The 25,006-nt window shown below is 40.5% G+C and overlaps 3 protein-coding genes across 12 annotated transcripts; 2 read left to right on the top strand and 1 right to left on the bottom strand.

Annotated features, from left to right (window-relative positions):
* Positions 1-29: 29 nt before the first annotated feature.
* Positions 30-1,523, top strand: LOC120450649 (phosducin-like protein). The gene has a single exon (XM_039633806.1). The coding sequence runs from the start codon at positions 117-119 to the stop codon at positions 945-947; it is 831 nt and encodes a 276-aa protein (XP_039489740.1). The 5' UTR covers positions 30-116; the 3' UTR covers positions 948-1,523.
* A 602-nt stretch (positions 1,524-2,125) lies between these two features.
* On the bottom strand, positions 2,126-21,663 carry LOC120450647 (rho GTPase-activating protein 20). 6 transcript variants are annotated; one of them, XM_039633805.2, is made up of 7 exons: positions 20,578-21,662; positions 9,863-10,064; positions 9,616-9,799; positions 9,067-9,129; positions 7,831-8,723; positions 5,132-5,582; positions 2,126-3,770 (listed from the first exon to the last, which is right to left on the bottom strand). In XM_039633805.2, the coding sequence occupies exons 1-7, from the start codon at positions 21,024-21,026 to the stop codon at positions 3,310-3,312; spliced, it is 2,703 nt and encodes a 900-aa protein (XP_039489739.2). In that variant the 5' UTR covers positions 21,027-21,662; the 3' UTR covers positions 2,126-3,309. The 6 variants fall into 6 exon arrangements, with proteins under 6 accessions (XP_039489739.2, XP_043861852.1, XP_043861851.1 ...); XM_044005916.1 differs by lacking the exon at positions 5,132-5,582 and having other exon boundaries at positions 3,622-3,770; positions 20,578-21,661; XM_044005914.1 differs by lacking the exon at positions 2,126-3,770 and having other exon boundaries at positions 4,229-5,582; positions 20,578-21,663.
* Positions 21,664-22,310: 647 nt separating this feature from the next.
* On the top strand, positions 22,311-24,512 carry LOC120448747 (ubiquitin-conjugating enzyme E2 R2). Of its 5 annotated transcripts, none has more exons than XM_039630927.2 (3): positions 22,311-22,458; positions 22,914-23,511; positions 23,988-24,512. In XM_039630927.2, the coding sequence occupies exons 2-3, from the start codon at positions 22,945-22,947 to the stop codon at positions 24,384-24,386; spliced, it is 966 nt and encodes a 321-aa protein (XP_039486861.2). In that variant the 5' UTR covers positions 22,311-22,458; positions 22,914-22,944; the 3' UTR covers positions 24,387-24,512. The 5 variants fall into 5 exon arrangements, with proteins under 5 accessions (XP_039486861.2, XP_043861972.1, XP_043861970.1 ...); XM_044006037.1 differs by having other exon boundaries at positions 22,312-22,458; positions 23,994-24,512; XM_044006035.1 differs by lacking the exon at positions 22,311-22,458 and adding an exon at positions 22,562-22,806.
* Positions 24,513-25,006: the final 494 nt, after the last annotated feature.

Genomic DNA, 25,006 nt, shown 5'->3' with positions numbered 1-25,006 from the left:
TGAAATATCGGAAATGCGTGCTATTTATCACTATCGACCTATCGATACAACCATTAGTTGATAATCCAGACTAATTAAATTGTAAATTAAAAGTAAAAACTCGGTAATTACCCATCATGGCCACCTTGGAGGACAAACTACTGGGCGAGAAACTGGAGTACTACTGCAGTAGCAGCGAGGGCGAGGACAACGGCGATGACGGCGACGAACCCAAGGGAGCCTCCGGAAAATCCCGATCCTCCGGCCTGACCATCGACACAAATCCGGATGCGACTCCAGCTGGTGGATTCCGGCAGCAGAGCTCCACGAACACAGGACCCAAAGGCGTGGTCAAGGACTGGCAGCGATTTAAGCAGCTGGAGGCAGAGCGCCGGGATGAAACCGAGCGTCAACGACTGGCGCTGGCCAAGAAGCTCACTATTACGACGGCAACGTCGGCGGAGGACGAGGAGCGCAAGCGGCAGGAGGAACTGGACGCCGAGCTGGACGAACTGATGAGCGAGGACTTCCTGCAGCAGTACCAGAAGCAGCGGATGGCCGAGATGCTGCGGCAGACGGGACATCACCAGCAGTTTGGCCAGGTGCAACAGTTGACCAGCCACGAGGAGTTTCTCGCCTGCGTCGAGCAGGAGAACAAGCACACCACCATCATCATCCACATATACGAACGACAACTGGCCGCCTGTGCCACCCTTAACAAATGCCTGGACAGTCTGGCCAGCGATTATCCGTCCATTAAGTTCGCCAAGATCTGCAGTTCCGTGGCCGGGATGAGCAGGGACTTCCGCACCAAGGGATTACCAGCCCTGCTGGTTTACAAGGCGCAAGCGGTCATCGGAAACTTTGTGCGGCTAACCGATGACCTCAGCGACGACTTCTTCGCCTCCGACGTGGAGAGTTTTCTAATTGAGCACGGCATTATAGTGGACAGAGCTCTGTACAATTGAGTTGGCAGCTAGGTTCATGAACTGGCAAGTAACTTATTCGAGGCTTATCCCACGGCTGGACCTTTAAATGTATACCTATGACCCATTTAAATATAGAAGTGAAGTGGATGTTTCCAACAAGGCTGAAAATATTTGTTTAAAAACTAGAAGATTGCTGAAAATTAAACTTTATTAAGTTAGCCCAAATATTTTAAATCCACCCTATCTTTGTTAATTTCTGCATTGCATCCCGAATAATTATTAAACAGCTTAATATAATCAGAATTCTTGGAATCTCCGAGTTACTTGTCAGTTTAGGCCTAGGGCTTAGAATTATCCGCAAAATTTTGACCAAATATGTGTTCGTAAGATTAGCATTTAAGAGAACTTAAGCCCGCCCTCCGTTTTGATTTTGCAATTGAATTATTTATTTTTTCCATTCAGTAATTAGTTACATTATATGTATGATTCTTTTCTCTTTTTTGTTTTTTGTATACAGAAGTTCTTAAAGTGCAACTTTCACAAAATGGAAAATGTCTCTAGAATGGGGTAAATCAAAAAATCATAAAATTAAATTAAAAATATTTGAAAAATGTATTCGAAATGCATTTTGCACTTGAAAATATATGGAACAGATCCTGCTCACTAAACATAGCGTTTATCTATAACCATTCTGTCATCATTTACAACACGATTTATATTTATATAATAGTATTTAGTGGCTAATGAATGTACTTCACTCGAACTCGTACTCCGTAAGATTTATACAATTATATATTTTATAGCTTATAGCCTACACATATACAGCAATAAAAATGATGTCGATAAAATCAATTATTTTTTGTTTTGCTAATCAACAAATTGGTGTTTCTTGGATTTCTCATTCCTATGTTCTGGGCAACATTCAGAGCTTTAAATTCTAGTTTTTACAATTTAATAGATGCGTTTCATACTACGTATGAAATGGCAAAATAAGTTGCTTTCTTTTCCATTCGTTTTATTTACTTAGCTAACATTTAGATTAATTATGTAAATTTAATTTAAGAAACACATCGAATGTGGCCAAACACAGCGAGGAAAATGCTTCTTTCTCTAACTTCGCAAAGAATTTTTCAATTAAAGCTGAAAAATCTCCAAGTCCGGGATGAAGAGGAAACAGAACTCTAGAGGCGGGGCAGTGGAAATCAATCTGGAGAGGGTCCTTTGGGACCTTCTGGAGACTATACTTGGATTGGTTCTATTAGTAATTAGTCGTAGAGGATTCGCTAAATCAGATTCTATACAAAATGGAATTATCTCATTTGTTTTAGCTGTTGTTTGGCGGTTCTGCTCGACGCAGGAAGGGCTGTTTTAGCATATCGTTTAGTTAATATACAAATTAGATATATCTTGGACACATAGACATACACGTATATATGTACACATAGCACTATTAACGATAACATCATTAAAATAACATCCGATTTACATATTGATTTCCTTTCGCAGTTACAAGTTTAATTTGAAAACGCTTATCTAGATATTAAATGCTAAGTTTTGTGGTTTCTATCTTTGTAAGAGTAATGTAGAATTTGTATTAGATATTTTCGATTGGTTTCTGTTTAGTTTTGATTTTGTACTTCACTATATCAAAAGTGATATATCTGGTATATCTGTATTCGGGATCTATGATTGCCTTTAAAGAGCTCCATTCATTTAATTAGTTTCAATTTGCATAGCTTAGAAGTAACATTTATAGTGGTTCCTATAAAGACAGAGAGTCGGCCTCGAAATCGATTGGTTGGATTGTTCAGATGCTAAAGAGTTTCGAAATTCTTCTGCTTTTTGTATCGTTGTTTCGGTTTGCGATCAGGTGAAAATTTCGTTTATTTTTACCTTGACAATGTTCAAGTTTGAGAGATTCTTGGCTAAAACACAATGTAAAATCAACCTAATTCACACAACGAAATGAATGCTGAATAAAATTTGGCAATTTGTTGCATAATATAGTTAGTTTCAGTTGTAAATTGTTTGTTTGTTTGTTTTCATTCGTTCGTTTTTCATGTTTTTTGTTTGTTTTGTTTGTTTAACTAAAGAAAATCAGCCTTTTCTTGCTATACACATTAAATACATATATCGTTAACCATAACCTAATGTATGATGTTATTTAGGAAGGCCACCGAAATCTCTAGAGATTTAACTGCCAGATAAAATGCGGTCAGTAAGATCAGTAGCATTGCATTAATATCTCTATAGATTTCTTTGGCACTCCCGTTCTTGTGTGTGTTGGTTTGAGTTGGAAGTATGTATACGTATTAAAAAATGGTTAGATCTTAACATAGTTATGGGCCGAGGCTTCCTGGGTGTGCTGAGCCTTCGGTCGAATGGGCTGCTGTTGTCCTTGTTACAGCCGCGGCGGCTTGAAGCTCAGCGTGGTGCTGCACTCCATGCCCACGTCCATTGCATCCGGCGTCGAGATGCCGCACTCGGCAATGGAGTTCCTCACCGAGGGCGGCTGCTCGGCTCCCGGCAGAAGGCCCACCATCAGTAGGGGTTTGTTTAGCACCGCAACTCCGCCGGCCGATCCTGCAGCTGCTCCAGGATTTCCGGTCAACTGATCACTGCCCAGGCTATTGCTACTGTTGCTCTGACTATTGCCGCCGATCTGCTTCTCCTTGTTGCGCCGCAGCGAGGATCGATACTGGCGCGGCACATTGATGAGCAGCCGCCTGGTGGTGGGATTGTGGGTGGTGGTGGTGGTGGTGATGGCGCCGCCGAGGCTGGGATTGAGGCCAAGACTGGCGACCGGTCGTCGGGCTGCATACTGAATGGACTCGGCGCTGTTACTCAAACGGATGTTGCCAACTAAAGTCGGGTTCGGACATGGGGTTGGGACAAAGAAAAAGAGGAGAAATAATATTGCTGATGAGTTCATTTGTTTCATTCGGAGGTCTGGGAGTAGAGCAAGTGAATGTTGGTGTTGGTTTGTGGTTGAGGCGCTTTCTTGATGTTATATGGCTTACTACTCTCGTTTGCTGTGGTTGTTGCTGCTGCTGAGCTGACCGTCTCTGTGGGCGTTTCGACCACAACAACTCACAATCACAAAAACGTTAACAATTAGTGTACGAAATGTGGACAAAACACACAAAACTCGGGGTTAGTAGGCAAAATCAAACAACAACAAGTACAACACACGTAGTTATGCATGTATCACATGTCGGGAGTATCGAGTTTAAAAAACACACAAAAAACAACACAAAAAGCTTTCAACATATTTCGATTTCGGTTATACACAGTATAAATAAATAAAAAAGTTTATTGTTACAAAGCAAAATCATAAATGGATAAATGGATAACGGGAGCAAAGTACACAATACGAATAAATAACTAAATTATTTGATAGCTAAATCAAAAATAATACAAATTAAAAGGTACACTTAGCAAAATTCCGATGGGCTGGTGGTGGCAACACAGAAATCTTGGCCTATCATGCTTGGTTAGGGAAATTAAAATTAGGTTGCGTATTCCGCTTCGATTCCATCTTAATACTTATGTAGACATGATAAACACTTTGAGTTCCTTCAACAACACGAAAATAAATAAAAAACTTAAATGTACGTATGTTTAGCATTAGTTGGACATAAGCAAAATTCATGATTGGATGCAATTGGTAGCTACAAAACACAAGACATTTCATTCCGATTGTTCAGCTCGCATTTGTTCTCAGTTTTTTCTTTTTTTCTTCTTTTTTTATCAAAACAAAAAGTCCAAAACATTGAAAACGACTGTGGCAAAGTTGTTGTTGTGGTTATTGTTGCTATTATTGTGGCCGCTCCTGTTGTGGCTGTTGCCCTGGCTCAGATCGGCGGAGGTCACGTCAAAGGATTGGTACAAGGACGAGCCAACGCTGCTGCGATGCTGCTGCTGCGGCGTCGAGTGGCGCAGCAGCAACATTGCCGCCTGCCTGGGCTCCACGTGATGCTGCAACTCGTGGGCCTGCAGGGTGTGCAAGCCACCGCCGCCGTCCAGGGAGTCGCCATCGCCATCGCTATCGGTGACCTCCACCAGCTGATCCTCGCGCACAACGACAACAGGTGGCAGGCGGTTCAAGCATTGACTGGAGTAGTAGCATGTGTTGCTGAGCGGTTCGTGTAGATAGTTGGCCAGATCGTCGCCGAAATGAGTGTTGTTGGTGGTGAGCGTAGTTAGTCCAGCGTTATAACTACCCGAATTGACGTCCAGCAGCAGGCGACGTTGTTGCTGCTGCTGCTGCTGCTGCTGTTGATGATGCTGATGTTGCATGGGCGGTGGTCGTAGAAGACCCTTGGAATGTAATTGTTGCTGTTGCTGCTCCAGCTGCTGATGCTGCTGCTCCTTCTGCTGTCCGTAGCTATCATCCGTATCCATCATATCGTCATAGTGTTGCTCCTGCTGCTGCTGCTGTTGCTGCTGCTGCCTGCGGTAAAAGTGATAGAGCAAGGCCGCCTGGTTCCGTTCGCCCTCCGTCTGAGCCTGTCGCATGTCCCTGGTGCTGCCGCCACCCAAATATCCAGCGGCTGCGGCCAAACAGCAATTGCTGCACGTGTCCGCCGGCAACTGCAACGTGACCACCGCGTCCCGGGGACCCAGGAACCACTCGGAGCGGGTGCGCATCCGTGCGGTTTGGCGTTCATGGACCTAACACATTTTCCCATTTCGGATATGTTTCGTTTCGACATGGCAATTATTTGTTTGTTGGTTGATGTTGTTGTCGTGTGGTTGTAGTTGTTGGTGGAAAGACGAGGGGGGATTCAAAATTATCGCATTAGAGTTTTTGGCAATTGAAATTTAAGTTTTAGCTAGCTGTAACTTTTGCTTGATTCACTTAATTTAAAAAATTGAAAAGCCAAATTAAAATCTTTGAAATAAACAAAAGTTCACAAAAGAAAATGGGTTAACATAATTATGTGATATATAAAATGCAGCAAAATCAGCGCAGTGGAAAAAGTGCAAGATTATACAAAATGATGGAGAGAATATTCACAGGGTATTCACCGCAAAATAAAGATGAAGAAAGAAAATCCTTAGTCCAGCTTAACTTTACCACGAATACCCCGAATACTCTAAACAAGAACATTTTAATTAGGTATAGAAACATTCAGTGAAAAAACCGCCAACAAGCGCTTTGATTGCTTATCTTGAGGTGGAAGGAACAACATTTAAATTCCGACAAAAATAAGATTAATTACAAATGCAGTTTTGGGTTTTTCGGCTCGTGTTTTGTAGTATTCGCATGATGATGTTTTCGTACTCTCGTGTTTTCGCGTTTAGCTTAACAACAAAATGTTATGTGGTTAAGAATTAACTACCAACTATTATGCAACGTGCAGCAAAAACATACAAAAGCAGGCGTCTACGATACATAGGACAGATAGCCAAGCGACAACGAATCAAACTCAAAATGGTGCACAGTTAACAATATTCTTCGGGTAGCTTAGGGGTCTAAAATATAGTACAAAGTAACGATTACAACAAAATCAAAGGAAATCATACCGGTAGCTTATGATACATTGTTTTAGTTATTTCAGATATGCCACCTTCACTTTGTACAGCAAATGATAATTACACAAATAATAACTAGGTGTACATGGTGTGCTACATCTAGAGATAACTACTTTATTTATGGTGTCAAGAGTTTTTGGAAAGGCTGGTATACTTCTGCGATACTTATTCCAAGTTCTTTTGTCCATAAAAGTTTCGTTCGGATCCTTAACATTCGTTTCTTATAAAGCTGACTAATGAATACTTTCAATTAAATAGAGAAATCTAATAGAGAAAATACTGATTACTAGTTTTTAGAATCTTTTGAACTGCTGAACTCACTAATTCTATCCTTAGTATTTACAACTCCATTAACTTCTAGAACGAACTTATATCCAATGGCTATAAACTTCTCTTATTGCATTCTTATTTGTCAATCCCAATTCGTTAATTATAAAATACGCAATTTGGTGTTTAGTTTTATTTTGTTGCAACTTTGTATAGCACTCGTTTTTTATTTAGTGAAAATAGGTCTTTGGGCATAGAAAATGTATTTATATAATGTTTTTGTTGAAATGGTTTCACATTTTGTTGTTTTCGTTTTTTTTTTTTTTTTTTTTTTTTTTTTTTTTTTTTTTTTTTTTTTGCTTTGTTTGGTTTTTCTTTGTAAGAGAAGTTTGAACAAAAATAAAAATGGGAAAATAAAATTAAAATATAAACATACAATGTAAAATGAAAAGTATTCAATCAATTTTTGCTCCGTTTTAGTCCTTTTTTACAGAGTTTTGGTGAAGTATAATGATTTCTTTTTTTTTGTTTGTACTTTTTTGTACAGCTTTGGGGGTGTAAAGGGTGTGAGGGCTTAGATTCTTCAAATTCTTAAGTCTTAGTGTGTTGTTGATTGTTGTTTTTGTGTAAGTAGTAGTTGAGTTTCGTTGGCAGGCGCAAATTGTTTTGTTAGACTATGAAAATATTAGAAAAAACTAGGCAAACATTTCCAAAATGAAACAAACTTGAGCAATTTGCTGTGTGATTCGAGTTAAGAGAGAGTCAAAGTAGAAGTGAGTGATAGAAAGATTAGAGCAGAGAACATTTCCAATTGACAAAATTCAAACACAAGAAACAAAAGATATTAAATTAAGGTATTACAAAAGGTTCAATTACAATAAATCAAAAATTCGCAACAGAAAACGGAAGAAATAAAAAGAGAAAACTTAAATACTAATATATTCTTGGTTCTTGATTCTTTTTCTTTTCCTGGAAAAAAGAAACCAAAACTTAAAAGAAATTCGAGCATTTGCAAAGGGGTTAGACCTAGGATCTATATAATAGATGGTACGTTCTACACAACGGTCGCAAGATCTCAAACGGAAATGCGTGAGCCCAGCAAGAAATCGTCCCTCACCTGTGGCAGATACGAGAGGCTCTTGGTGCTCTCCGCATATCGGTTGACGGCCCTCAGCTCCTCCATGGTCATGCCGCCCTCGGCGCCTCCTCCGTTTCCGGCTCCCGAGCCTCCGTTGCCTCCTCCTCCGCTGTTGGAGCCAGTTGCTCCGGCGGAATTGGAGCTGCAGGAGCTGCTGTGCCGAATGCCCCGGTTGCAGCGGCTGCACGTTCGCTGCTTGAGCTTGGGAGGCGTGGGATTGCCAGCTGCTGAGCCTGAAGCACCTCCTCCTCCTCCTGATCCTCCCGCTGCTCCCGATCCCGTGCGCCTTTCTCCTCCGCCATCGAGACTCTTGGTTCCAGTGCGCAATCGCCTCTGATGATGGCTGCTGCTCGGCGGCGCCGGCTTCTTTTTATTCTGTCGATAGCGGCGCTTCACAAACGTCATCTCATCCTCATCATCGTCGTCGTCGTCATCGTAGTCCCGCTGGTGCTGGAGCGGCACCTGCTGCTGCTGTTGTTGTTGTTGTTGGTAGTGGTGTGGCTGCTGGGCTCGCTGCTTGTGGCGATAGATGCCACGACTTCCCTGCGGCGGAGCTATGCTGCTGATCTCCAGCTCGGCACCAAAGTCGTGAACGCCGTCCAGCTCATCGTTGTCCTCATCATCGTCGGCATAGTCATCATAGTCGTAGTCCGTGGCATTGCCGTTGCCGTTCCCATTGCCATTCCGCTTCGCGGGCAACGGGGACGATGTCATGGCATAGATGCCGGGTCCCTCCAGCGAAACCGAGAGACGGGCACAGCTCTCGATGAACGAGTGCTCGGGGGAAACTCCCAGCGACAAGACACTGTTCTCCAACGCGGAACTGGAGCTGGTCAGCAGGGCGGGCGTCGAGCGGGACTCCTCCTGGGCCACTAAATCAGGTCGGCAGGGGGTTAACAAATGCATTGGATGACTCGTCAGAATGAGAGGGGTGCAAACAACTACTGGGCATGCGGCACAAAGCTATTGAATGGGTGGTGCAGTGCGGTTGGGGCTAAAAGCTTATCTTTCCGGGACACCAGATGACCAAAGATGAGCTAATAAGGTATCAGATACATGTCTTTCGACCGCATTTCCCCCACACACACACACACAGACAGAAGTTAGATCGGACAGTGTGTAGAGTAAATAGAGGTGGAGATTCCAGAAGCAAAGCACAATAGAGTATGATTCTATCTATATCTACGTATAGGTAAACACTTTTCAGGTACTCACGTAAGCCCCAACGCTCGCATTGGCACTGCAGCCAGGTCTTCTCCGCCTCCAAAGAATGTTGCACTGTGTGGAAAAGCGATAAGAACTTATTAGCAAGAGAATAAGTGCGGAATTTTCATTGCTTGGACAGAAGACCGAACTCGAAGTTATTTAGCCAATCAATAAATCGATTAGGGACGCGCTCAATGCAATGAGTCAACAGCTTAATAATTCAGCGACAAATTAGTTAGTTAAGTAATATCTAGTTAAAGCATATACATATTTGCCGTGTAGTAAATCTTTGGGCAGCATAAGCGAAGGAACGAATATCATTTCAAAAAAATATTATTTTAAAAGTACGAGTTAAGTGACTATTTATAAACGTCATTTGTTTTTTAACTTATATTGTTTAGTTTAAATAACAAAATAAATTCCTATTGAATGAATAAAGCCCCTTTTATTCATCTATTTTATATCATAGTCATATATTGATTGCAATGCTATTCTAGGGGACTTCTCATATCCCCAGCATATTTCGATTAAAGTATAAAACCCACTGGCACCACTCACATGCGTATTTTTGTTGAGCCAACTTGCCACGTGGCGGTGGCGGATACTGAAAGCTGCATATCCACTCGTCCTGCACCTTGAGGATGCGTCCTGTGACGCGGGCGTAGTACTCGTAGTTGTCGCGCCCAAAGATGTCGTGTGTGGCAAACTTATCAATTATATTCTGCATGATCTTCGTGGAGACCTGTGAAGCGCAAAAAACCGACTTTAGAAATTTTTGATATAACGCAGAGTTAAGCGGACTCACCTTGAACTTGAGCACATCCTCCATGCGGGCGGTTTTGCCATCGCTGACGCAGGATTGAAAGAAACTGGGGGCCACGGACACGCCCAGCGCCTCGCTGGTCATTCCGGTGGAGGCGTGGGCCGCATTGCTCGCGATAACCCGGAATGTGCCGAACAGTAAGACTAATAGATGCTGTGTGTATTTCGGCAGCGAAGCGAAGAGTCTGCAAGGAGAAAAGAGAAAGGTTCTTTAGAAGAATGTCGGCACATTTATCTTATAGATATCAAAAGCGCACAGTGAGAAAGAGTTTCTTATATTTCTGCGCTTCTTTATTTTTTCAAAGTTACTTCAATGCTTTTCAAGCTATTCTAAGAGTTTGTGATGAATAATCAGCCTTCATTTGTTAGCCCAATCATCTCCTCTGGTCGTTTTTAATGAGCCTGACACTAATTCTCATTTGGCATTGTAATTTTATTGTCTTACAGAGTGACGATCGTTTTCTGTACTTGTGTGGGCCAGATTGTAGATTGTAGATTTCATAAATATTGGTTGAGATCTGTTATCATAGCGAAATAAATTGTTGTCATCTTTTTGAGCTGGCAAAGCAATTGTTACTCATGCTATTTGTTTATATTACCATTACAGAAGTGCACTGACTCATTCTCAGGTGAGCTCCTCTACTTTTGCTGTCCGCTTGTTACCCATCGAAATCATCGTATGGCCGAGCGGAGCCGGCAAAGAAAGTCAGAGCAACTCAGTTCAGTTCAGCTCAGCTCAGAGCTCCCCTGTTCACACTTTCATTTTGGCGTGCCTAATGATTTTTCGAAACAAATGGTTAAGCCAAGTCTGCGGGCCCCCAGCTGCAGCCCGGTGACTTTGGCCGGGGAAGAAGAAAAACTGGTTGGCAGCCTCCTAAGCGTCCACATTACACAACTCGATAGAGGTAGCTAACCAAAACCAAAACCAAAACCAAAAAGACCAAGGCAGCACCAAAAGCCAACATGAGACAAGCCAAGCCAGGCAGGCAGGCCAGCTATACGATGGAGAAAAAAGAAAGAAATATAAAACTCAACTCAATCAATTAATGCTTTAAAAGCAACACTCGCAACACAACATCTCTCCCCAGCTGGCGCTTAAAAAGTGAAAACTTCAAGATCCAACAATAAATTCAGGAGGAGATGGCGAAGTGGGGGCTAAGGCTAAAATCGCTTGACAATGAACTATACTATAATGCGATGGCTGTCTGGCTCTATTTTCATTTTCAGATGTGGTGTGAATTGCCCCTAGAAGAAAGACTGGAAAACGGACTAACGAGAGAAACGACAGCTTAAGCCGATAAGTGTTGCATTTAGAATGAATATCTCGGTTGGAAAAGAGGGAGTGCAGCGATAGGGTTTCTCGAAATATAAATGGAAAATATTGAAATGTCTCCGGACTCAGTTAATTGAAGTGAAGAAATTAGCCAACACAACTTCTACGACGATGGAACCCGCATGAACTGTCACAACTGGAGAAATCCAAAGTGGCGAAGTGAGAGGTTGGTACCTTAAATGCTGTAAATTACCCACACCAGTCATTAGTCCATATCTCACTGGACAAAACTGAGACCGAGATGACCAGCGGTTTCTTGGAACGCCTAATGGTGCTAAAAACGATAGATAGAAATGCAAAACATATTTTCCTCTCATTTAGTTATTTAATCAATTATTACTTAAATTATTGAGAATATATACATATATAGGGTGTTTTTTTTAGAGGTATAGAACTTTAAATTGCAATAAAACAACGATGGATTATTCGATTGACATGAATTTTAGACAGGTTCCCAGGTACGTTAGTTCATTGATATCCCCCAATTTGTTTGCTGAAAACTACAGGCGAGTCAATAAGGCGATGTGAACAACCCAAGCAATGCCACCAGACCCAACCCAAGCCAAACAAACACTATATAGTAAGTAAACCACCATTGCATTGTAAATAAAATCGGCAAAAAAGGTGGCTCCAAAAGCTATAGCAAAATCTAAAAAAGGAGATTGGCACGAAAACCTTATCTTATCGATACAAATTTAAACTACACATGTTTCGGCTTTTTTAAGGCGAGCATCTGAACTCCTTGGAGGCCAAAATGATAGGGGGCAGCAGCTAATGATCACCTCGAACTTTTGGCCAAAAGTCGCCCGATAACGACGATTATCAATTACTACGAGTATATAGTCAGATAGTTTGCTGCTCGTTCTGGCGCCGGTTAACCGGTTAACGCCCATAAAGCGGAATGCGTACAAATCGTTTATTAATTGCATTAATTACGTGGAATGCTGTTAAAAAAGCATAAACAACAACCGCAGAAACCACAGCAACAGAAAGCGGAACAAGTGTTTACGTCTGTTGATACTGGAGAGATAAGCAATATCATTGAACCGAGAGCCGTATTTCCGAGCCCTACGATCCCAAAAAAGCCACTCAATGGTGTGAGTAATTGTGGTTTATTGTTAACTTTATCATTTGATTTCTACTTTTTTGAACCTTCGCAGCTTCGTGATTGATCATCGGACCATTAGGGTCTATGGATTTCATTATATAATCGCGTTGCGCTTGCGTCGTATCAGTTCGTTTGTATACGCCACTCATTTACATAATCAATAGGCCAAATAATCAACAGACAGAGCCAAGCAAATAAAGACAATAAAAAACCGGCAAAAGCATTAGCATACACCTATTTCCACGAACCAGTGCTAAATAGTTTCCGATTTGGGAAATATTTAGCATTTCGCAGGCGTAGCTTCTGCGTATTGTTCATTGACAATCAGACAACTCGTCATTTTATTTAGATGAATCATTTTCATTTATTGTTAACTTTGTTTATTTACCCTGCTGTTGACTGCTTCGCTGGCTGTTTCTTTTCGTTTTTTTTTTTTTCATTCATAAAAATGAAATATGTCGGACAATTTTTTATTCGCCTCTTCTCTCGTTTTGTTTGTATTTTGCCGCATTTGATTTGCTTTTGTAACAGTTTTTTATCACAATATTATATGTGTCTGCAGATATATGCGATTTGTTTTCAGTTCGTTACGTATGAGAAGTCTCGGAAGTTGAAGATGCGATGCCCTACAGAGAAACCAGTTCCCCGATGTTCCCACAAACCCAAACCCAATTACAAACCCAACGCTTTTGTGACACTTTCGAGAGGAGATCTCCAATCTCCATCTCGGTCGCGGTTTCAGTTGCTCCGAGTGAGTAAGTCAAGTGAGTGAATTATGCCGACTGTCGAGGTCTGTGTATGTGATAAGTGAAATATCACACACAAGATAATTGAGTTTCCCTATATATGTACATACATATGTACTTCAATGGTTTACATTAATGAACAAGTGCATAATATACTTTATGGAATTCAACTGAATGATAGCTTGCAAATGCGGAATTATTCAGTCTTTTCTGGGGAATTTATAGGGAAGTCTGAAAATTTGATTTACGAGAACGTTTTTATAAGCTGGGCATAGATAATAAATAATACATATAAAATAATACAATGAATGTATATCAAGGAGCTCACAAAGTAACTAATGCAATTAGGAATTACCTATGTATATGCTATAATAAAATAAATATAATCTTTAATTGCAAATAGAAAGCAAGACGTAAACAGTTGCTAAATGAGGTGTCAATATTTTCAAATTGGGAAAGTGTAAACACAAACTTCTTCGAGTCAAAGCCAATTTAAAACGGAAGTTTAAGCTATTAAATATTTATTCCCGACATAAACTATAAAATATAAAAACATGCGTGTTTCCGCGCTACCAAGTGAAATCCCATTTTCGTACATGAATGTTGGTCAGTTTTTATCTGCAATGTAATCGTCTGAAGAGGTCTATAAAAATAACAATATGTGGATCAATTGATGTGGTCGCCTTCGCTAATGATTCATTTACATTAGGTCATAAACGAATGAGTTTATGTTAGTCTGGTAAGGGCATTACGCATCACTAGGGCGAACAAAGAGCATACAGTATCCAAAGGAACTACAAGTATAGAAAATGTGTGTGTATCTCTGGATCGCTTATCGCATCGACAACATTTTTTGCCTACTAAGCAGGCCGGATCGGTCAGTTTTATAATTATGCTGTCCGTATCGCTCATATCTTGAAGCTCCCTTCTCTGTTTTTTCTGTATTTTTTCTGTCTTTTTGCATCAGCATCAATATTCATTGCGACAAGCTCAATCTGCATCTTCTGTTCACTTCCACTCCCAAGTCGCGACCGGAGAGTCGAGTACACGGAAAAAATATGCTCATACTGATCTTAACTGATCGTTAATATAATTTATCAGTTAATATCGCGTCATGTTAAGCATTTTCATTTGGATATATGACTTCCCATATTTTAAAATGTCTGTTCAACTAACAAAATGATATTCGAATGCTTTTTTAAATATCTTTAGTACACATTCAGTTGAATGAAGTGGCTTCTTGTTCACTCAACAGATGCGAAAACATAACCGCATCGGCAGCAACTTTTTTATGGCTGTTGGTCGGCAGAATACAAAAGACAATACGTCACAATAACGAACCAAGGAAACGCAATACTCCAACACCAACCACACCAAGTGCACGATGATAAAAAGCAGTTTATAACATACATATACTAAGTGCAAACATCACGACATGCGACGGATGACGACTATGACCCACCAAGCTAAAGACAATGCCCTGATTACACTCGACATCCCATTGTTTGTTTCTATCGCGGTGATCAATCATGAACATCAGATAATAAATTCACTTCTTCTCTGATGTAAAAATTTCACCAGAACAACGTTTTAATAGAAGCTTAACTGTGCTATATACACTGTACTTCACTATATATACTTTACAACGACCGATATAAAAATAGGTCATAGATCGTTATGAACGTTGGCATGTGTTTAGGAGCGGAAAAAACCAAACCAAGATTTCATTTTGTCTGCAGGTAAGACATCTGCATCTTTTATAACTCGGCCTTCTATAGAACTTTCTCGTTTTTGGGATTAGAACTACCTACCTACTGCTCATCCTAACCAATGCACCCCTTTTTTCTCTACGAATTTTGTCAATACTGCCAATTGTTGAAAAACCAAGATAAGCATTTAACGAACAAAAACAACGGGCCAACATACGCTCTTATCCAAAGTTTTTATAAACTGGGCAAAGTGTTTTCGGATAAGAGCAGTGCCCTGACCTCCAAGGAAACCAATTCCCTGGTGACCAGTGTATATCCGCCATATGTTTTAGTGGCTGCAATGTTCGGTTGTTCGGCGTTCAGCGTTCAGGGCGATTCACTGAGCACTGAGGGAAAAGTGCGAACCCAAGAGAACCCTTGAAGAAAAGAAATACCGACCGAGCGAGCGGTTCACTGACGTAAATTTCCACGCTTTTCGCCTGTTTATAAGTACATTTTTTTGCGCTCGTTTCATTTAACATTTATTGGTTTTGTTTGCCATTGTTGTTTATACACGTCGGCGGCAGTTTCGAGTTTTTATTTATGCAAAGTCAAAGTCGAATGGATACTCCTGAGGAGGCAGTCGATAAGACAAAGACAGAATTAGCAAATCCATGAAGGTATTTGCTGTTCTACCTCAAAATCTACAACAAATAGTAGATACGAAAATAAAATTATATTATATTATTAGGATTTGGGTGCAATAAACTTTATGGTTTAGTTATAATGAGTCGAAGTGTAAAATATATTTATAAAAAATCAATACACCCACTATTTTCACAATATATATAAAATAAATTTAAATTCTTAACTATCTTAACTGCCTACATAGATTTTTTTAATACATGACAATCTACCCAAAAATCCATCATATCATATCCAAGGATACACCAGGTAAAAGGTTGATTTACCATTTTGTTTTTGGGAATACAATTTGGTGGCATTTTACAGAAATCCCAATACGTAAAGAATTAGTTTTGCATCCGTAGAACTTTTGTTTCAAGCAACCCCGACCGAAAAACCGATATAAAAAGAGAGAAAACAATGCACGCTTGTGAATAACCATATATAATAATAATCAGGAAGCAAAACCTCGGGCGTCTGGAAGTTGGCGATGGAAGGGAAGAGAGGAAGGGGAGGGGCCCTTCCAGACGTCGGATGACGGCGACGGCTTATCGACTTATAGACAAGAACGTTGTTGTTTTTGCTGTTGTTGTTGGTATTGTTGGTAATGCCATTTGGGACAATGCGGCTTTGTCGTTTTTGCACTGCAGTTTTTGCCATTTGTTTGTCTAGTCCAACAAAAGCGGGTAGAAATTTTCATTTATTCCTCAGCTCCTTCTCTCTCATTTCTGCACTTATCAGTATTCGCAGCAGACAGTTTTCCCTGGGCCATCAGCAATTGTCCAGCAGGCAATTGTGTAAATAGCCTATTAACTATGTATGGCCAAAGACTAAGAAGCAGAAGAATCAGAAGGATAAGGAATATAAAGATGGAAACAAATAGAGAAATAGCAGTAGAGAAAAAGGCAGCCAATCGAGCGGAAAATGGAATTTAGGATCGAATTCTGAACGATTGTGAATGTTTTATAAAAAAACACTAAAATAATATATTCCAAAGCCTCGGAACCAATATTTCCTGAGGTACAAATAATATAATCTGCTTCTTAACCCTCAAGATCGTATTAGGCATTCTTTATTTAAACACTGCTATCTTTGATAATATGATATCAAGGCACTGACATTTCTAGCTACTCGTGTTTAATTTGTAATGAAAAGGGGGAAAGATTAACTATGCTTGTAACACCACATATGTTTTTATTTGGTATTTTTAAAACATCCACTTCACTCCTTTCCTTGTACAGACAGCCCAATATTGCGGTGGATGTTGAAAGCAAATAGCCATTACAATAGATTTCTCATTTCTAACAAGAGGTGGAGGATTTTTCAAAATCTACAAAAGTTTAAATCAATATTTGTGGTTAACTGTAAGTAAGAAACAATGTTAATATATCCTTAAATGTTACTTTAAGTAAAGTCTGTATAAAGCTCAAATTGTATCTCAGTCGAGCTTGAAAATCGAGGAGTTTCAGTTTGAGAACTGTACAGATAGAAGTTAAACGGAAGAGCAACAGGCGTTGGAAAAAGCTTGCGAAAGCTCTTTTTCAGCCAGGCAACAAGTTGCGAATAACAGGACTCACGGCAGAGAGAGCCAAATCGAGAGAAGCGTGTAAGCGCGACAGAGAAAGCACTAGCCCCACTCTCTTTCAGCAGCTGCTTTCTTGGTTTTTTCTTTTCGCCCATCCGCTGTGTTTGTAATTTACACAAAACAAAACGGCAAGAAAAACAATACACAATTCATTTGCACAAACGTATGTTTGTATTTATGTAGGTATGATTGTGGATATTTTTGGACTATTGCAAAAACGTGCAACAATGACGTCGATCCGCTGCAATAACAGCGGCAGCAGCAGCAGAAGTAGCAGCAACAACAACAGCAAAAAGGCCATCAGCTGGAAAGTACACAAACAAAAACGATGTGCCAACTGATGGAATTAAACACTATCTGCCTCTCTCCCTCTCGTCTCCTCCACACTCTCTTCCTAATTTTGCGTTTACTTTTAATTGATACAAAGTTTCCAACGCGTCTATTTTTAAAGGCGTTGCTGTTGTTGTTTCTTTCGGCAGAGGCGCTATTTTCGCGCATTTTGTTTGGTTTGATTCGATTGTGATTGCCCAATGTTTTTGTTGTAGCTGTTGTTGTAATGGCTGTTGCTGCTCTTGTTGTTCTTGTTGCTGCTGCTGTTGCGCCTTCCCCAAAAAGTAAATAAACAAAAGTAGCCAACGCAGCAGCAGCAACAACAATTACAATAAATGTGTATATAATTGTACAGGTTTGAAAAGTTTACACACACGCACAGCGGAGGTCAAGAAAATAGTAACATGAACAATATTTAGGAATGTTGGGTCTGAATATTAACTATGATGCTAATTAATTTTTGTACTTTTATAAAATGTTAATTCACGTAAATTTCCATGTAACCAATTAGCTTAACATATGATATCAAGATTTAATAGCAGTATTCTAATTTAAAATATATGTAAAATTTAATAAAAATATTAATATAAATGTAGATTAACTGAATGTCCCCAATTGTTGCTTAAAACCAAACGCGACTATTGAGTTTATTTGCTTGAGCCCGCTGCTATTATCACAGCCCCTGCTGTAGAGAAACACACAGGTTGCCAAACTGAAAATTTACGTTTTCCAATCCTTTCGCTTTTTCCACCCGAAAAGCGCTTCCCGCGAAATGAAATAATTTGGCGGTCGATTTCTACGCATGTAGAAGTTTTAAATTTATGTTATATTGCTGACGTTATTTGTTTACACGCACATTTGGCGTTTAGCGATCGGCGTTTCAGTGTTCAGTGTTCAGTGTTCAATGTTCAGTGTTTAGTGCTCGGCATTTAATGTAACCAATGGATCTGCTGACGCAGAAGCATCTCCCATCCACCAGCCACCGAATCCCATTCCCATATCCATCTCAATCAGATACTGAGTGTTTGGCAAATTAGGCAAACGCCAGAGGAAGCCCAAACAGACAAATCATTTTGGCCCGTCAATTGCAATCGATCGGCTATAAATGTTCGATTTCTTAATTACAGGCAGGCCTCTCACTTTGCGAATAAACCAAGTTGAAAACCGAGAAGAAATTGCAGTGGCTAAGTATTTCGTTTACTTTTAATTGAGCCCGCGTTCGTGGGCTGGTTTCTTTGTGATGTGTTGGCCCACGCTTTATGCTCTAATTCAGATGGTTAGAAATCGATTGCAACAAAAGGAAAAACAACAAACGACCAAGTGGGCAAATGGGCAAACAACAGCAGAGAGTTAACCAAAAGCGAGTCAAGAAATCCAAGCTTAACCCTTTCAGCGGCTTCTGTTTACATTTCCATTCCAGAGTTTTTTAAAGTCCAAACAAGGCTGCACAGTGAATCAGCGAAAATCGGAAAGCGAATTAATTATACATATACTTTTTTAGGAATTTAAAGAATTGATTTACTCGAGTTACTTTTGTAGAACATCTGTCTTCCGAATATTTTACACTATAAATCGAAATTTTATTCATTTTTATAAACAGCTAGAAATAATTGTCTAAGGGTTCAAGATAAATTCATAAGTAACAAAAAAAACTTCTGTTTGAATTGATTATATTAACGTATAAGTTATCTCAAGAAGAAGCCACATATTTAAACACCATATGTTGGTTCAATATTTGCAAGTAATACTGTTTACTATAAAGCCAAACATCCACTGCTTGTTTTTTCTGCTGCCGCACAAATTATGTAAATTGCCTGGCACATCTAAGGGTTAAGCGAACGCTTAACGCTCAAGTGAAAATTGGTGAAAATCCACACAAATGTGTCAACAAGTGCCGAGAAACAACAAACACAACAACGAGAACAACACCGATTTAACAACAACAACAAGAGTGGAGGCAGCGAAAACAACAAGAGGCTAGCTGACTGGCTTTCCAGTGAATTAACTCCCCCCGAAGATTCTTGGGGCTGCAACAACCGAATCTACATCTATATCTATATATGTACATCTAAGATCCGGTTCAGCAAGTTTACCGCAAGCTAGTTACACTACAACAAAAAGCCAACGTCTATGTGTGCGCACATCACAGCAGCGGCCACAAAGCTAGTCGTTAAAAAGCAGTTGGCCCAAGAAACTAATACCAATACAATCCACAATTACCAGCGGTCTAAATCAAATTGATTTACTATAAAGGATTTACTATAAACTGCGTTACAAACTTCTAAAAATAAAAGTACACCTTTAAGGAAAGCAACATGTAAATAAACTCTTGTAATCCGGCACACGATCTGTATACTAATGCCTCAAGTAATTGGTAATAACATTCTGAATAAGGAATTGTATACTTTGGCTACTATTAATTAATTGTATTGTCGAACGTTTATGTTTGGTGAAAATATATTAAAATGCCCACTTAGAATTTATGGCCAGTTTCCACAGAAACATTAATAAAATGTCTAAGTTTATACATTTCCAAGACGTTGCCAAATTTATGGTGACTCCCATGAAATTTACTTATCGTAGATTCCTGGAAGTGACGGATACATGCATTAATTTAGTTAAACGAAATTTCTTTCTTATGTCTTTGCATTGAACTAATCCAAAATATACAAATGACGTTGTCAGTGCTAAGATTACTAACCTAACAACTGTTACAAATTGTTTAAACATTACAGATTGATTCTCAACAAAGTGTATAAGTTTTTTGAATGATTCGAATAAAAACACAACAATATTATTTACATTGCTAAACTAGCACGATGTTTATCAATGGATTCCAGAGTGACTGAATCATTCTTTAGTCGAATTGCTATTTACTGAATTAAAAAATTCAAACAATTGCTTGTTTTCGATATTTCTTATCAATGGAATTCCATATGCTGAATCAACGTAACTCTCATTTCAGATTTGCTTTATTCATAGTAAATATTACCCTATATTTTACCCAAATCCATTTCCATTTCCTTAAAGCCAATTTTGCTGCCTAAAGCTACAGTTTTATAGACATACAGATGTCACCAATAACTATGAAGAAAACGCTTTTTTGCGAATCATCTAACAGTAGTTCACTAACAGAATATTCATTTCTAGCAGTTGATGCTATCCTCGCGACCCCCATTGTTTTGGGTGGCCCCAGCGGAAGGCCCCACCTTCTTGCCACTCACCTGTGCAGTCGCTCCGTTTGCTCGGCTTCGTTTTGCAGATCGTTGATGGCGAACAGCTCCATCTCCCCGCTGCGCCCGAATATTCCATTGGGGATCTTGCGCAGGAACTTCTTGAGCACACTGGCGATGGTGAACACCGAATAGTTGTCCACGTTGACGAGCCGACCAGCCTGCAGGAAGTGTATCAGCTTCTTCATGGCGCCCTGGTGTCCGGGGGCGCGGAATACATCGCGGCGGTTAGGTGACTCCTTGTTCAGCTTGAGGATCAGGACGAGCAGGGGCCCGGGAATGTTGTTGTTGTGCTTGCACACCTCCTCCAGCGGCACACCGAATTTGACCTTTTCGAGGCGGTACGGGTAGGCGGGGGCGGTGGCGGGGTGGCCGCAGGAGGTCACCACGTTGCCCAAATCCGCGGCGCGCCTATGGACGCGTTCTGCCCAGCTGGACATGGTTTTTCACGCGATTTTCCTGCCTGTGTATGTTTGCGTGCGTGCGTGTGTGTGCGCGTATGTATGTGCTGGCGAGTTTTTCAGCGAGCAGAGGAAAATGTGCTCGGCAGATTTTATGGTTTTATGCTGGCCACAAACATGTTCACTTGACTGGAATGCTAAATTGTTCGCCTGCCCAACACACGGAAATTTTCTTTTAGATTTTTACTATTCTCGACTCCTATTTTCGCGTCGCAGCCCCAGTTCTCAGTTCCAGCCGAAAAAGAGCAGCTTTGAAAAGCCAGCTTTGATTAAAAAATCGCCACCACTCCTGCTGTATGCATTTTTTCTTCTCTTCTTTCGCGTCTCTCTTTTCCACTGCGTTTCTGCGTTTCTCCGTTTCTTTTGCGCTTTTCTTCTTTTTGGCCAACGCCTCGGAGCTTTGCTTTGCCTTTGCTTGCTTGCCCCTCGCTTGCTGAATTAAACGCCCGACTATCGCATTTCGTTTGGGTTTGTTGAAAACGCGGCGCTAGGCGTCACTTTCGGTTAGTTTAGCACTAGTTTAGTTGTGTTATTTCGAGGAGTGTTTAATTATTTTGTTGCGTTCGCCCGCACGCACGACTTTTTTCGCTGTATATTGAAAACGGAGTGTGACCATGGAGCGGTAGCTGCGAAAATCATTTAGGTTTTGCGCGTCGTGCTGAAATACCGGCAGAAAATTAAAAAAAAAAATACTACAAAAGTAGGGCTGTTCCAGTATTCGTTAAGTTTCAAAATCCTGGTAAATCGCTGATCATAAATATATGGAGTTAAAAACAAATAGAATTATGTTACACCAGCATAACAAATATACTTCGTTCCTTGAATTTCACTTCATAACGTTTATACATATGTAATAGTAATAAATTAAATGCACTTAACTACTAATGTTTTTATTGTTTACACCATATTTTAAGTTACATGCAGATTTTAGAAAGCCTTACAGATAATGAAATGCTCTTGGAGAATATAGGAAAATTTTACAAGGTTTATTTTAAAATTGTACTAATATCGCTATTTAGCTATTTACATAGCTACATGTTACAGTCTTTTATATATGTCTTATATTGAAAAGCAAACCTTATTTTATATTACACCTAATATAAAAATGCATTGTATATATATATACATTAATATACACTGATAGTTCTCCCAAAGCATAGTCAAATATTTGTTGTACAAATTCGAAACTCACTAGAATTGCGATACTTGTGACGTCACTCGCGCTCGTATTGCTGCGCGCTGAGAATATGTGCAAACGTCACCTTCTTAGCGGCAGACTCAGCATGGCCATCCCTGGTTAAAATAATGCCACCCTGGTTTTTGTTTTGTAAAGTGAAATTGTTGCAAGTCAAACAACAATAATAAAAAGCATTAAAAACGCATTAAAAAAGTAAAAAAATTGCCCACTCAGGTACGTATAATCGGGCTGTCGGCTTTGCTATATAGAAATCAATTTTCCACTCAAGTTTTGTTTAGCAATCGGTAATTAATTCTGTGTTGTCTGCTGTGAAAGTAACAACAACAAAATCAAGAGTAACGTCAAGAGCAAAAATAGTTTCCCCCATTTTCAAAAACGACATATATAGAAGAATATTTCCCGCGATTCTCCCGTACAACTAGACCAGGTTTTAAGCAAAATTTCGCAGTTTTCCCAGCCCAGTATTTTCAAGCAGCCGCACAGTCATCGCTTTTGTGACGTGCTCACCTTGAATTCATCAGCAGGCAGCAAGATATTGACCCTGCAAATAGACACTCGCGGGCAAGAAAGTGGTAGCCTTAGATAGTAGCCATTTTAAACAATCCGTAAACATATTTAAATCAAAATATTAACATGTCTCGGCATTCGGATAACTTTTTTACAAACAGAGCACGGCAACAACTGCAAGTGGCTGAACAAATGACCACCGCCGCCTCCACATCGCAGCATGCGACATCGTCCTCCACAATGATGGCGAGCTCAGGATCCCTGGCGACCTCGTCGTCCGCCACCGGTGCCGCCCCCACCACCACGCCCAGCAGCTCGGCAGTTCGCGCCCTGGCCATGGAGTACAAGTCACTGCAGGAAGAGCCGGTGGAGGGATTCCGCGTCAAACTGATCAACGACGACAATTTGTTCGAATGGGAGGTGGCCATCTTCGGGCCACCGGACACCCTTTACCAAGGCGGCTACTTCAAGGCGCACATGAAGTTCCCGCACGACTATCCATACTCACCGCCATCCATACGCTTCCTGACCAAGGTCTGGCACCCAAATGTGTACGAGAACGGTGATCTGTGCATATCCATACTACATCCGCCGGTGGATGATCCGCAGAGCGGGGAGCTGCCCTGCGAGCGCTGGAATCCCACGCAGAATGTGCGCACCATCCTGTTGTCGGTCATATCGCTGCTCAACGAGCCGAACACATTCTCGCCGGCCAACGTGGACGCCTCGGTCATGTACCGCCGATGGCGGGACTCACAGGTTAGACTGGCTCTTCTAGTCGTAGTAAATGTCTAGTATACGGACTTCTCATAATGAAAGCGATGCAAAAGGGACAATTTTCAATGTGGATTATGGAGTAGACTGATTTACAATCTACTTTAGTTGGTAGGCCCAGATCTAGTTTACTGAGTTTTAGTTCACTGGGTTTCAATGCACATTTGTTAATTTGTTCGTTATTATTCACTTATAATTGCATGCCTTGATTTTTGTTCTTCAAACGTACATATGTCCAGTATTACATTGTAATACGTTCTCTTTTCATAAGAATTAAATAAATACTTGTTTTACCAATGAAACTTATTCAACCTTTATAATACTTAATCTAATAATTGTGTGTTAAATATTATAAAGAAGACTAAACCACCAATCAAATTAAATAACGCAACGCTTGAAGTCCGTATACTAGACATTTACAAACGCTACTTGGCTCTTTAATAAGGACTTGCTGATTTCAGGGTAAGGACAATGAGTATCCAAACATCATACGGAAACAGGCACTGGCTGCCAACGCTGAGGCCAAGCGGGAGGGCATTGTGGTGCCGATGACCCTGGAGGATTATTGCCTGAAGCCCACGCGCAAGCCCACAACGGAGTCTGGCCTGGATGCCAACTTCTACGATGATGATTTCGACCTGGAGACGGAGGATGATCTGCCATCTGATGATGACTTCGATGAGGACGACGACGATGATGAGGACGAGGATGAGGATGAGGACAGTGCCACGGCGCCGATTAGCAAAAATAATGGAGGCAACAGCAAGTGCAAGAACAACGCGATGGGCAGGGAGGCGGCCGCTGCCGGAGCGGACGATGCCGAATCCGCTGATGACAGCGGCAAGGGCGAGACCACATAATGCAGCCAGGCCAGAGTCGCGTCATCTCTTCCTCCCACTCCTGCCCAAGGCGGCGAGCCACCGCCTTTTCATTTCTCCAACATTATTACTATGATTAATTCTAATTATAAACGTTTCAAAACTAAACCGAACAACTGAGAAAACAATTATTTACCATGTTTATACGAGGGTAGTTGAAACAATGGTCCTAAGATGATTTTATCGACTCACTTTTACTTTGATAACTAAGATGATTCGTATAAGCTACAGGTATACGCGGGCTAACTCAATTCCCAGCCTGTGGGCAAGCAATTAAGAGTTCAGGGACTTCTCCAAATCCTTTATACGCATCTAGCAACACAGAAACAAAAATAAAACCGATAATACAAGAAACTCAAACAGAAACTGATTATCAATATACATGAATATATACACAGCATATGTACTAGGTATTTAATATTTAAAAATATACATACACACATTTTTATGAGCGGAAACGAAATACAAATGTCCCAATTCGCGACGCGGCATCCTATCGTACGTAATGACACAGCATACACATAATAAACAATCAATGGATTTCAAGAATAAAAGCAAATATGGAACCTAGCGATTAAGCAATTTTTAAGTGCAAAGTTGAC

This window comes from Drosophila santomea, chromosome 3L (genome assembly GCF_016746245.2).
Source record: "Drosophila santomea strain STO CAGO 1482 chromosome 3L, Prin_Dsan_1.1, whole genome shotgun sequence".
NCBI lineage: Eukaryota > Metazoa > Arthropoda > Insecta > Diptera > Drosophilidae > Drosophila > Drosophila santomea.
The sequence above is the reverse complement of the archived record's forward strand: the minus strand, read 5'-3'. Positions and strand labels throughout refer to the sequence as shown.